We start from the raw sequence: 14283 nt of genomic DNA on the forward strand, positions 1-14283 counted from the left end.
AGAATTAAACAGCGCATGGCAGAGAAGCTGAGGTTGTTCCTATTATCCAGTGGTGTCCAACCTTTTCCTGTATATGGGCCATATTCAAAGCAAGAATTGTTTCTGGGGCCACCCTGAGTTATTCAAGAAAAATTTTTTGTCTTGTACATTTTCCTTGTCTTGTTACATGTAAAAGACAGTTTGTATTTATGTTAGTTATTTTTTAAGGCTATATATAAAAAATATAAATTCCAAACACCTTTATGTGCAACAAATCTGTCTGATTATTTTTCAGATTTCATTAAAATTATTATGACTCATTTAATTTGTTTTTTAAAAACTTCTGCATTTTAAATGCTCACTTTAGAAAATTTACATGAAAAGATCACTGCTCTTCAATGTTAAGGTGAATAAATGATACTTAAAATTGAAAATATTTTAAAACTAAGTACAATACACAATAACATTTACTGAACAAAAAACTTATTTAATGAGAAAATCTGTTGATAATTTACCAAATTTAAAATTCTGTTTAGTTCACTTTCCTCATTGTCTGTATAAAAATTATTCTTGGGCTATATCCAGCCTGTGAGCTGTAGGTTGGACACCACTGCTAATTATCTATTGTTAGATAAATTCATATAATTTATGCTCAATGTCTTGCTATCTCTGAGGGGCATAGATTAAAATTAAGGAAAGTTGTATAATAGATGTGTGGAAACTTGCCTTTATCTAGTAGGTAGTTAATTGAACAGCAATAAACTATTCACTAGCTAAAGGCAAGTTTCTACACCTATTCTAGAACAGTCTTTCCTCAATTTGAATCTGTGCCCTCATGTTCATAATCTGAGCAAGAATCCATTAGCATTGAGCTTGCTCAACCTGTTCAAGCCCTTATGCACCTCAATCAGAGCATGCAAGTGCATAGTCTCCAGGCACTGCAATTTGTAGAACTTAAGCCTTTTTTGGTAAGAGCACCCCTTTGTTACCCTCACCAATCTTGTTGCCCTTCTTTGTACACTTTCTAGCAACTTTAGATCCTTTCTAAAATGAGACTTCCAGACCTGTACACAATACTCAAGGTGTGGCCTGACAATTGCCTTTTACAACAGGATAATCACCTTGTCCCTGCTAGCAAAATTCCTATATACCATTGACAAGACTCCATGACCTGCTCTGAGAGCCCATCTGCACTGCTCAGCAAATTTCATATTTGATTGCACAATTACCCCCAGGTCTTTTCCACTTCCCTGAGTGTAGGAGCGCAGTTGTTTCTCTTGGGTTACTATAGATATAGTGTACTTTACATTTGTCAATGTTAAACTCTTCTGAGCCCATTTGCCCAACTTATCTAGATCCTGTTGCAATAACATACTGTCTTTACCAATCCCACCAATATTGACAGAGTGCATCCAACCCCCCCCCCCCATGGTAGATCTCACCAGGACTTTATGCAACATGCTTGCTTACCAGATCTAGTTCAATAAATGCCAAACTCTGCTCTAGAAGATCCAACATGCACATGTGGAGGACTTAACTTCATACCATATTGTTTACAATATGGTATGAAGTTACAACTGCCACCCTTGAGGATCTCCAGAACATATCCATTGCAAAGATTGGATACATCACCTCCTGGATACCATAGATGAATAGTGCCTTTTCTCACTTGGTGCAGAAAATCTCAGAAGTGAAAAGCCCTCATAGCCCAACAAAAACAGACTTCTCCCAAAACAAGATGCCACCAGAACATGCAAAACTGATGTGATAACTACCTGAACAGGACAAACTAACAGACAACCCTCACTACAAAGAGGACTAACACCAACAGAAGGAGACAACTGCAGAGTTATCTGCCACCAAATAACAGAAATTATGTTGGGCTCCCTTGCCCATTGCTTTTTTCTCCCAACTTCCCTTCCCACCCACTTTCCTAGGGGCATCTTCTATAACCCCTATATGCATCTGTAGTCTTCACCTTTGAGGATGCCTTCCTGCACATCCCTAACACTTACTTTCCCTCCCTCTAGACTTTCCCTTTTGTCTGTCCAGGAACCTGCAGCCAAATGCCAGGACAAGACAGAACCCAACATAATACACTGAGTGAACAGAAATTATGGTATATCTACCTAGTCACCACAGCTGTGGATAGGCCCATCTTTTGTCCAGATAAAGGCAGTCACATGGAAAGGCATTTAGTCCATGAAATGCATTCCACAGGTATTTCCACCCATGCTTGCTGTACATAATTTAATTTCGTTGCATTCCTGGGTGGAGGATCCAAAACTCGAACAGAGCTTTCCTCCCAAAGATGCTCCACAGGGTTCATGTCCAGTGAACAGAGGCAATTACATGGTCAAAATCTGCAGAATACTTTAAGCATGTTCTAGTCACCACAGCTGTGGGGAGGCACATTGCCTGCTGGAAGAGTTCATTATCCTGTGGGTGCATGACTATGAAAAGATGCAGATGGTCTACAAGGATGTAGATGTAATCTGGACCATTCAGAGATGCATCCAGATGTACCAGAGGTTCCAATGTGTGCCATTACCAACCAGCCACCTGCTGAAACAGTTCCTTGAATTAGCTTCAAGTGGTTTCCAGATATGCACCCTCCCTCTCTGCTCAAAATAACTGGAAATGGGACTCATTAGAACAGGAGACCTCCAATCATCCAAGGTCCAGTGCCAATGTTCTTTTGGCTAGTTGAGGTGTAGCCCTGTGTTGTGAATGGGACTCTGGAGAGTTAGGGGCTCCCATAATCTATTGCAGCTTATAATTGCCTAATGGTCTTTGTGGGGATGTTTTTGGCACCTCCCTCTTTGAAGTCTGCAGCAATTTGTGCCACTGTCTTTCTGGTTGGCTGAAATAATTCAAGACAGACTTTGATGGCCACATTCATCCACCACCTTTCTCCTCCCACTGTGCTGTCCACAATGAGAAGTTATTCCTAATACACTATACTGTCAAACAAGGATAGTGCAATTTGTGCCACCTCTGATATTGACCCATGCATCCACTATCATTCCTCTTTCAAATACTGAAATCAGATTACAGTCTACATGAATAAGTGATGCAGTGTACCTATATACTTACCAAGCAGTGGGTTCATCCACTAGCACATGGTGAGAGCATTGCATTGCCCAGGTATTCCACCTTAGTGGACCTCACTTTCCTGGTATTTGCAGTACTATTTCTTAATATATGGCACATGTGGGAAACCACAGGTACCTGACCAACACTATGCTATCTAAGAAGCTTGTAATGATTTGGCTCAATTCAACACTAGTGTATACTGACTGATTGGATTTACAACCAACGTAATTTTCATTTTAACTGAAATCTGTACCAGTTATGATTTACATGCTTTTGGTTACTTTGCATTTATCCAATTGATTTTTTAAACCAAATTGAAGTTTAGTTGAACATTAATGAAGATCATTGTGCAATATGTCAGCTTCATTAAACTATAAATTTTCTACATCTAGATAAATTGAAAAAAGTTAAGATAAACTAACTAAAATAAAAACAATTTGTAATAAACATTTGCTACAACCAACAATAAGAAAATGCCAAGATTTCTAATTCACTACAATGTAAAGGATGCAATTATCTTTGCAGAAGGCAGTTTATTTTCTGCTTACACAAGTGGATGCTAACAATTTCTACAGCTTCTGTCTCTATATTTATGGAATTCTTAGTAAAGAAGTCACTAAATATTAGAGAATGCACTATTTACAATAGGCTTCTGTTGAGACCAGAAAAAGTCAGAATACCCTAAATTTGAATTTTACTGTATATTGTTCAAACATGCTATCAAAAGACAACACTGAAAGACTTAACATACTTCAGCTATTATAGATGTCTGCAGTCTATGATCTTAATATTGTACTATAGGTGACTAAAAGAATAGCATACCTCATTCACTAGAATATTTATAGAAATATGTTCTAGTGAAGCCAAGGTATTAATCTCAATGTCCATTTCCACTTGCAGTCTGCCAAACCCCCATGTACTTTTTCTGACAATCTCAGTTATCAGTTGATTCAACTACTCGTCTCATTTGCTGTAGGATTCCTTTCACCTCAAAGGTGGAACTTGTATGTCCATTCCAATATTCCCTGTCAGACTTGGTAATATGGAATCTTCTCTGGCTTAAAATCTCTACCTCATTGTGTCAAATTCATCTGTTGACTCTACCATTCTCCCAACTCCACTTGGAGCTCTTTGCAACTTGACTTTTCTCCAGTCAAACTTTCCTAATAGTGAGAATTTTCCCTGGTGATTTTAATGTTCACAACTGCAGCTGGCTTTTGTTTTCTAGTCACACCAACCCAGCTGGTCAAGATGACTTTTGCAATTACTAATGACCTTGCACAGATTGTTCATTTACCTATAAGAATACTGGACAACCCCAAACATACAGCCAACACACTTGATCTTTTTCTCAGAAAACCCTTGTAAGCACACTGTTGAAGTGAGTGGTCCTTTAGGCACCTCAGATCAACTTGGTGATAGTCTCTTCTCCAATGGAGCCTTTATCTCATGGCTATTCCCAAACTCTTGTTTGGCATTACAAGAATGCCAAATGGGATGACCTGCGAGATTTCTTTTCCTTGGTCTGACTATCGTTTCAAAACATTGATATCAATGTTTGCTCAGATTGTGTCAGCAAAAAATTCTTGTAGGAATGGAATCCTTTATCCCATACTCCACTTTAAAATCTCATACTTTATCTAAACCTTGGTTTTCCAATAAATGTTTCGAAGCCATTCAGGTGAATGAATGTTGCATATTGGCTTGATTCCAATTCTTCAGTTTCATTTTCTTCCTACACTAAAGATTTCAACAATTGTAGAGTAATTATTAATCAGTCCAAACTAGATTTTGAACATGCTAAGAGTAAAACTTTCTTCTTGCCCTAATAGTAGCTGAGCATTCTGGTCTCTTGCCAAAGCTATTGGCTGCAACTTTTGCCCATCAGTTATCACTTTGGCCAAGGATAAAGCTAACTTGCTAGCATCCCAGTTTTCTTCCAACTCCTGTATTAATAATCTTGGTAAAACACCTCACACCATTCCCAACACACTCCATTCAGTGCCTCCTGTTGTCTTCTGTCAAAAAGGACGTCAGGATTTTGACCAATCTTAATGCTAAGAAAGATTCCCAGGTCCTGATGGTATCTCTCCACTTGTTCTAAAAACCTGTGCTCCTGAACTTACTGTTTTTTCTGCTTTTTTCACTTTCTTATTCCAAAGGCATTTTTCCTTCTGCTTGGAAATTTGTTCATATCCAGCCAGTTCCTAAAAAGGGTGACAAATCCCTCCCATCCAATTATCATCCCATTGCAATTACTTTACTCTTTCTAAAGTAAAGGAGAAATCAATTAACTGCCAACTCTTAAAATACCTAGAAGCTTTCCATCTGATCAATGATTGCCAATATAGATTCCAGTGTCAATCCACTGGAATATGTTGCCTATTTATGAACAAATTCATGGAATAGGTTTGGCGAAATACAAGCAGTTGCTCTTGATGTCTAAGACTTAGAATCGTGAGAGCAGTTAAGTTGATTAACTACTTCTCTAACAGTCTCCACTCACTGTCTTAGACAGAGTCTGCTGCATGCTTTTCTACAGATACTTCCATGGGCATTGGCTTCTATAATTCCTGCCCTTTCAAAACATTCCGAACACTTGCAACATCCATTTACTGTCCAACTTCAAACTCACAGAACCAATTTTTCATCTTCCTTGTTTATTCATTCAACTGGTGTTCTGGAAAAACCTTCATATGTCTTTCCTGAAAGACAGTCTACAGAAGTTCAAGTGTAAAGTCAACAAATATCTTCTTTTGTCTTCTCAACCTCCAACTGAAGCACTATACTAAAGGTTCTAATACCTCTTGTTTGGGGTTTTCATAAAAAATATTAAATATAATTAGACTTGTAACTTGTAAGTGTTGCATAAGCAAAATGCAAGTCTTCATTTCTTCTGTATTGCCTTAACATTTTTTCCTAAATGACTGAAGATGTATTCCTTCAGTTTAGGGAAGAGAAAAAGTCAAAGGCTAGGTCTGGCAAATAGGATGTATGTTCACACAGAGGGATTTGTTTTTTGGCCAGAAACTAGCAAACAGAGCATACTTTGCTTGGCCATTGTCTTGATGGAGCATCTAACCATCCTTCCACAATTCAGGTCTCATCCTTGAAATTTTTTCATGCAGCTTTTGTCAGAACTTTAAGGTAGTATGTTTGATTGACAATGATTTGGTAGGACATTCAGCCATAATTCCTTTAATATTGAAAAAAACCATGATTTTCATTTGATTGACATTCTTGCTTTTTTGGTCTGGGTGATCCCACTGCATTGACTCTTTAGTTTCTGGTTCATACTGGAACAACCAACTCTCATTGCAAGCAGTTATAGTACTCAGTCTGGATTTTTTTTTTTGAAAAGGAGAATTCTTCAACTTGAAGTTCTTGATTAAAATATTGACAGCATCTTTGCACTTTCTCATGACCAAATCATCTATACATTAGTTTTCCACCTAGTGATATTTATTCAAGCCAATGGGAGAAGAAGGCAGGACAATGTCACTACAAATGTCCAGGTAAATAATTATATAGGTCATTTCCTGATTAGATTTTGATCAGTGGATTATGTTAGTATAATAGTATAGTATAAATATTTGTATAATAATAGCAAACTATTTCCAATCATACCTGTACTATCAGGATAATGGGTCCTTCATTAGCTGCCAATATACAAAAAAGTTGTAAAGGAACATTAAATGCTGGGCATGGTCATTCATTAGACAGTGAAGCATGTGCACGAGGTTGGTAAACATTAAATGGAAGGAATGGAAATGAGTTACTGGGCAGAATCACTTGCTGTTGACAATGTCAAGTGCATATGTGGGATGTATGCACATTTGTTGCATTGCAAGACAGCTACCTCCATAACATTCACTAACCTCACACATGCTTCACTGACTAACAGATGACTGTGCCTAGCATCATTTGTGTTCATTGCAACTTTTTGTATATTAATATCACAGCTGATGAAGGAACCCATTGTCCTGATAGTTTGTATATAAGCAACCCTCATATAACACTACTTCAACACTTTTGCTCTAACATGATTGAGCAATTGCAGCAATCCTTAAAAAACTTCTACAACATGGTTTTTCTTGAACACAGAATTGCTGGAAATCTTGCATAACACTATTTTTGAGCTTTTGTGCTGGGAAAAGCTATTATGTTAGATGTAATTTTAAATGTTTCCATTCTTTTTGTGAATCCCTGCTGTTGACTAATTATACTGATATTTTACAAATGTCCAATAAACTTCTGGTTTATTGGGTGTTTGTTAGTGTAATCAATTATAAGCATGTAGTAAACTCTTCTTGCATTTGCTATTGTACTGACAGCTGGAATTCTATGGGTTTTCACATTAGTGAAAAGCATTTCCCCTTCCATGAAATATTCAATCATAAAAACAAATTTTCAGATACTCAGTGCAGTTTGTGACTTAGAGTAGGTACAATCTTGATGCTGCAGAAGAGATTGTGCTTAGCATCAGTGAAGAAAATTAAATGTATATTATCTGACATAAGTATCAGTTTAGAGTTTAAGATAAGATGTTTGTTTGATTACTATTATAAAAATATTTATAAGTTATTACTATAAAAATTAAGTTTCCAATAGTTATAAAAATGGTGTAATTTTTTTATTCTTTTCAGATGCAACAATAATCATGCATTTTGGAACTCAAAACAAAAGGCCTTTTCCTAAGTGACCTATGTAAATGCAGGTAAATAATTACCTAGTGATATTTATTTGACCTTGAGAATGCCACATGGTGGGGTAGCCAATGGGAGAAGAGGGATGCAGGTCATGTGGGTGGGGAAATTCACTACAAATGCACAGGTAAATAATTGCCTATGTCATTTCCTGATTAGGTATCAATCAGGACACTGTGACAGCATCTTTTATGTAGAAAGGATTTGACTTTCTGTCATAGCTCTACATTTTACATAGAAAATGTATGTGTAGGTATTGGCAATCAAAGCCCCCATAGTTTTCAATTAATTTAGTTTTTGTCCATATTTAATTGATGTTAGCATTAGCAGAGGCATACAATGCAAGAAAGCAAGCTTATGCAGCATCAGCCAAAAAACTGCTCCCTCTGTTCCAAATACTTGTCCAGCTCAGCCTTAAATTTAGGTTATCAACTTCCACAACAAAAGATGGTGTTCCACCAATCAACTACCCACTGGCTAAAGGCAAACTTACACATATCTTACAACTGTCTTTCCTCAATTTGAATTTATGCCCTCTCAGGTGATTATTCTGAACCAAGAGGAAGAATCTCATCAGCATTGAGCATGCTCAATCAGATCCCCTTGCAGGTGCCTAGTCTCCAGACACTAATTTGCAAAACTTAAGCCTTGCTTTGTAAGAGCAACCCTTCATTCCATTCACTAATCTTGTTGCCCTTCTCTGTACTTGTTCCAACAGCTCTACATCCTTAAAATGAAGCCTCCAGACCTGTATACAGTACTCAAGGTGTGGCCTGACCATTGCCTTATACAAGGGGATAATCACCTCCTTATCCCTGCTAGAAAAGTTCCTGTATATCATTGACAAGGACACCATGAGCTACTCTTGCAGACCATCTGCACTGCTCAGAAAACTATCTGCCTGCACAGTTACCCCAGGTCCTTTTCATTCTCTGCCACAGAGTTCATACATTACACTGGGATTACTGCTTCCCATATATAGCACTTTACATTTGTCAATGTTAAACTTCATTTGCCACTTCTCAGCCCATCTGCTGAAGTTTTCTAGATCCTGTTGCAGTAGCATACTGTCATTAGTATCCTTAACAACCCCACCAACCTTTGTATAGTCTGCAAACTAGGACATAAGCCTGTTTAAGCATTAGGATATAACCATTCTAATGCTTAAACAATCACTTGTAATCTGTCCTTTTACTTAGTCCACATTCAGGTTTCATGGCCTTGTTAATCTTCCACATTCTTCCTTCTAAAAATCTTATGCCATTCAAACAATCTCTTGACATGACATCTTCCCCATAAACTCAACATAACTAGAAGTTGGCATTTTTAGTTTGTTAAAATTTGAGGTTGATTTGTTAAATTCTTTTGAATAAATTTAATAGCAAACTGCAAAAACATAAGGTAATGAAAACCTGTCTCACTGCAAAACAAATGTGTTGCAACAATCCCTTGGCAGACAACTAGGGAAAGTTTAAGTCAGCTATAATGCCTTTGTTTCACAAGTAGTGCTTTGTGTAATGGCTGCAGCTGTAGTCTTTAATAGACATGTGGTATATCATAATATCCTACCTACCCTGTAGGTAGACTTTCAGATATCTGAAAAGAATGGCTCTGTTAACTGATTAATTTTGTTAAGTACACATAGTAGACTCCTAAAGTTATTCATAGTAATCTTGAATTTATATAAATATTTGATTTAACATAATCAAGTAGAATATCATGTTCCATTATATTTAATCTACATATTCCTCTAGTCTTTAATATAATGAAAGAGTGGAATATTTTCATTATTACAAAATTAAAGTGGCAAAGTTGCACTCAATTGCAGCTGCACTACTTACAAACCCTAATATCCTTTGCCTATAATACAAGCTGATTTAAGAGCAATTTTCATTAGAAAATGGCTGTTAAATGTTATCATTAACTACCTGTTTTATCTTTATATTTCTGTTCTTTTATCTGTTTAGTATCTTCAAGTTTACCCTAGAAAAGAAATCAATTAGTTAAACAAAAAGGTGTCATAAGACTTTATAATTGAGGTTTAAGCAATTAAAATAACCTAGTTTTAAATAGTTTGTATTATAGAAATAATTTGGATATATGATGCTCCCAGATAAACTTGTTCAAAGCTGCACCATACTAACAGAATGCTTGAATTGCCATTTCAGGTAGAATTGAAGCTACCTATCTATAAAATGGGACAACTCATTAAATGCACAATGAGTATTCATTTACTAGAATAATATTTATATTTGATTTTAATAATTTAATTGAAGAAGAAACCTTATATAAGAACTACATATAACTTGTTAATAGTGGCCACTAACTATACATAAATTTGACATGAAATTAAACTAGAGTAACCAAATATCCTGGTTTTTGAGCATAATGTCCTAGTATACCTAAATAAATTTAGGCATGTTTCCCATTTTCAGGTTTCTGAAAAAATAATTCTCAAATTGAGAAAAATTATGACTAATAAACAGCAACTCATTTTATATCAAACATTCTGTGTGAAGACATTGTAACAAAGTATCAGTATAAACAGTAGGGGCCACTTCATATGTGGTAATTAATGCTGTTGTTTCAACCCTAATAATAATGGTCAAAACAATTAGTAATTAAATAAAGCAGCAAGCAAAAGCCTTTTATAGTTATTGATAAAAGAGCAAATGTTTTTTCTCTATTCAGCAAAATGTATTTTAAGGAAAAATAATTAAAGAAATAAACTAGAAATATCTTGTCTATTATGAAATAAGATACAGTGTTCAAAAAAGATTGGCAAGATTTTGGTAAGCTGTATCTAAGAAAGACAATTTGAATGTTTCATTCCACACTCAGTTCTGATGATGGCATCAAGGTATGTATGATCACAAAGGAACTGAATGCAAAAAATAATTTTTACATTCATATACTTGGATTTTAGGAAAGCTTTTGATACTGTTGCACATGGAAGACAACCATACAAACTGGAGCAGTATGGCATTAAAGGTAAATTGCTGCTACAGATAAAAGCATAATTGAGTGGGAGAAGACAGTGGTAAATGGACACTTTTTGTGGACTAATGTTATTAGGGGAGTGCCAAGATTGTGTTGGGCCCACTGTTTTCTATATTTATTAATGATATTTATCAGGCTTAACATCTAAGTTTAGAGACTATACAAAGGTTGGCAGGGTTGTTGATGACACTGACAGTACCCTACTGCAACAAGATCTAGAAAATTAAGCAAATGGGCTGAGGTGGCAACTGAAGTTTAACATGGGCAAATGTAAAGTACTGTATATGGGTAGCAGTATCCCAAGAGTAACAACTGTGTGGTACTACACTAGGGTAGTGGAGAATGAACAACTTGGGGTAATTGTGCAATCAGATATTACATTTTCTGAGCACTGCAAGAGTAGCTCATGGTGTCTTGTAAATAAGATATAGGAATGAGTTGATTATTTTTTGAGGCAATGTTTAGGCCACACTTAGAATACTGCATATAGGTCTGAAGGCCTCAATTTTGGGAAATGAGGAGCTGCTGGAATAAGTAGCATCTGGAGATTAGGCACATGCAAGGTAATCTGATTGAGGTTGAGGAGTATAAGGCTTTGAATGGTTTAAACAAGCTCCATGCTGATGGGTTTCTTCTCTTGCCCAGATTAATCACCTGAGGGGACAAATTCAAATTGAGGAAAGACAGTTGCAATGTAGATATGCAGAAATTTGCCTTTAGCCACTGGGCAGTTGATTGTGGGAATCAACTTCCATCTGTCATTGTGGAAGTTGACAGCTTAAATACATTCAAGGCAGAACTATACAAACATTGAGTGAATGGGTGGGTGAAATGGAAAGGGGTCTTTTGGCTGATGCTGTATAGGCTTGCTTTCTTGCATCATATGCCTCTGCTAAAGCTAAGGTGTTACCACATTCAATCAAATTTTCCACAGTCAGCTAATTATAATCAGCCATGTTAAACTCCAAAAGAAAAAGGCACATTGTGTTTTCTTACTGGCCAAGTGCTCAATTTTTACTATGCAATATGTCTAGACATGAATTTAAAAATATCCTCCCATGAGAATAACAGATGTTATTGTTAGTTTGAAGACAGGTAGTCTTCAAACACAGGTAGTATCATCTTCATTCAAGAATATTGGAAAGTTACAGAAAGCATTAGATATCATTCAATTTGCAGCCCAGGAAAATCAGTCCATCATTGCAGTTTACAATTACAGAAATCAACATATGTTTTACATAAATGACAGACTACATGCATACAAAATCAAACTTTTGCACCACATTCAACATTGACACACCACAGCATGTTCAATATGCAAATTCATATTGATGAACCAAATTTCTTAAATACCCATCTGTTCAGCAATGATGGCCATGTTTCAGTGGATGCATAAATCATAACTATCATATATAGCAGTAGTAGTAATGGAGGCATATGATGCAAGAAAGCAAGCACATGAGCTTATATAGTCAGCCAAAAAAATTTATATATTCATGCCCTCTAAAAGAATGTTCAATCCTTTTATTTAAGCTATCAACTTCCACAATAACAGATGAAGTTTGTTCCAGCAATTCTCCAGTCACTAGCTAAAGGCAAATTTTGGCACATCTATTTCACAACTGTCTTTCCTCAATTTAAATTGAGGCCCCTCAGGTTTGTAATCTGAACAAGTGGAAGAATCCCATCAGAATTCATCATGCTCAACACATTCAATGCCTTATCCACTTCAATCAGATCACCTTGGAGGTGCCTAATCTCCAGTCACTGCAATTTATAGAACTTTAGCCTTTCTTGGTAAGAGGACCCCCTTCATTCTCCTCACTAGTCTTGTTGCCTTCTCTGTACATGCTCAAGGCCTCCAAGACCTGAAGGCAGTACTCAAGACATGGCCTAACCATTGCCTTATACAAAGAGATAATCACCTTTTCCCTACAAGCAAAATTCCTGTATATCATTGACAATAACTTCATGACCTGCTCTGGCAGCATGTCTGCATTGCTCAGAAAACTTGCTATCTGACTGCACAATTACTCCCAGATGTTTTTCATTTTCTACCATCCTAAGTGTAGCAGGTTTCTCTGCAGTTACTTCTACTCATGTAGTACTTTGCATTTGTCAATGCAAAACTTGAGTTGCCACTTAGCCCATCTGCCCAAATTTTCTAGATCTTTTGCAGTAGCACACTGCCATTACCAACCTTGCCAAGCTTTCTATCATCTGCAAACTTAAACATTAAGTATACAAAACAGTGGGGCCCAACACCAAACCTTGGGGGACTCTACTAATAACATTAATCCACTAAGAGCAGCATCCATCAATTGCTAATCTGTCTTCTCCCATTCAACCACTCCTCTATCCACTGTAGAAACTCTCCCTTAATACCACACTGCTCCAATTTGTACAATAGTCTTCCATGCAGAAGAATGTCAAAAGCTTTCCTGAAAGCCAAGTATGTGATATCAATTTTTCATCCAGTTCCTTTGTAACCACAATATCCAATCAAATTTGTCAGACAAGAGACTTTCCCTTAAACCCATGCTGTGTCTGAATTATTATTGTAGTCTTGTCTATATAAGCAGAAAATCATGTGGTTAAAGAAAATATTGATGAGAGCTCCAAGGTGAATGTTTGGTATGGATTAGTATTATATCTTTGGGCCCTTTCTTTGAGGAAAAGAAAAATTAATGGAGGAATTTACCTGGACATACTAGAAGATTCTTTTCCCTCTGTCAGAAAAAAGCCTCTAACAATTTTATAGCAAGATAGGGCACCACACTTCTCACCAATTGTTAATGTTCTTAATGTAAGATTTCTTGGAAGGTGGATTGCATTAGCATATAATGCAAGAAAGCAGGCTTATGCAGCATCAGCCAAAAAAAGCCCCCTATTTCATCCCTCCATTCCAAATACCTGTCCAGCTCAGCCTTAAGTTTATTTAGGCCATCAGCTTCCACAAAGGATGGAAGTCTGTTCCACCAACCAACTACCCACTGGCTAAAGGAAAACTTCCACATATCTATCTTTCCTCAATTTGAATTTATGCCCTCAGGTGATTATTCTGAGCAAGAGGAAGAATCCCATCAGCATTGATGCATGCTCAAACCATTCAAGACTGGTTTGAGCATGCTCAATCAGATCACCTCACAGGTGCTTAGTCTTCAGACAGTAATTTGCAAAACTTAAGTCTTTCTTCATAAGAGCAACCCTTCTTTCCATTCACCAAAAGTGTTGCCCTTCTCTGTACTCATTCCAACAGCTCTACATCCTTGTTAAAAGGAGGCCTCCAGACCTGTAACAGTACTCAGACCTTTGCCTTATACAAGGGGATAATCACCTCCCTATCCCTGTATATCATTGGCAAGACACCATGAGCTACTCTTGTAGACCCATCTGCACTGCTCAGAAAACTTCATATCTGCCTGCACAATTACCCCTAGGTCCTTTTCATTCTCTACCACTGTCAGTGTAGTACCAGAATTGATTTGTTACTCTGGGGCAA

At 36.8% G+C, this 14283-nt stretch overlaps 1 protein-coding gene across 2 annotated transcripts in view; it reads right to left on the reverse strand.

Annotated features, from left to right (window-relative positions):
• LOC150079232 (uncharacterized) overlaps positions 1-14283 on the reverse strand; it is a 62717-nt gene that overhangs the window by 14224 nt on the left and 34210 nt on the right. For both annotated transcript variants that reach the window (XM_090382335.1, XM_090382336.1), the window contains exon 4: positions 9710-9764. In XM_090382335.1, the coding sequence (XP_090238461.1) occupies positions 9710-9764 (55 nt within the window). The remainder of the gene's footprint in view (positions 1-9709; positions 9765-14283) is intronic.

This window comes from Mastigoproctus giganteus, chromosome 10, assembly GCF_048544385.1.
Source record: "Mastigoproctus giganteus isolate SK-2022 chromosome 10, ASM4854438v1, whole genome shotgun sequence".
NCBI classification, from domain to species: domain Eukaryota; kingdom Metazoa; phylum Arthropoda; class Arachnida; order Uropygi; family Thelyphonidae; genus Mastigoproctus; species Mastigoproctus giganteus.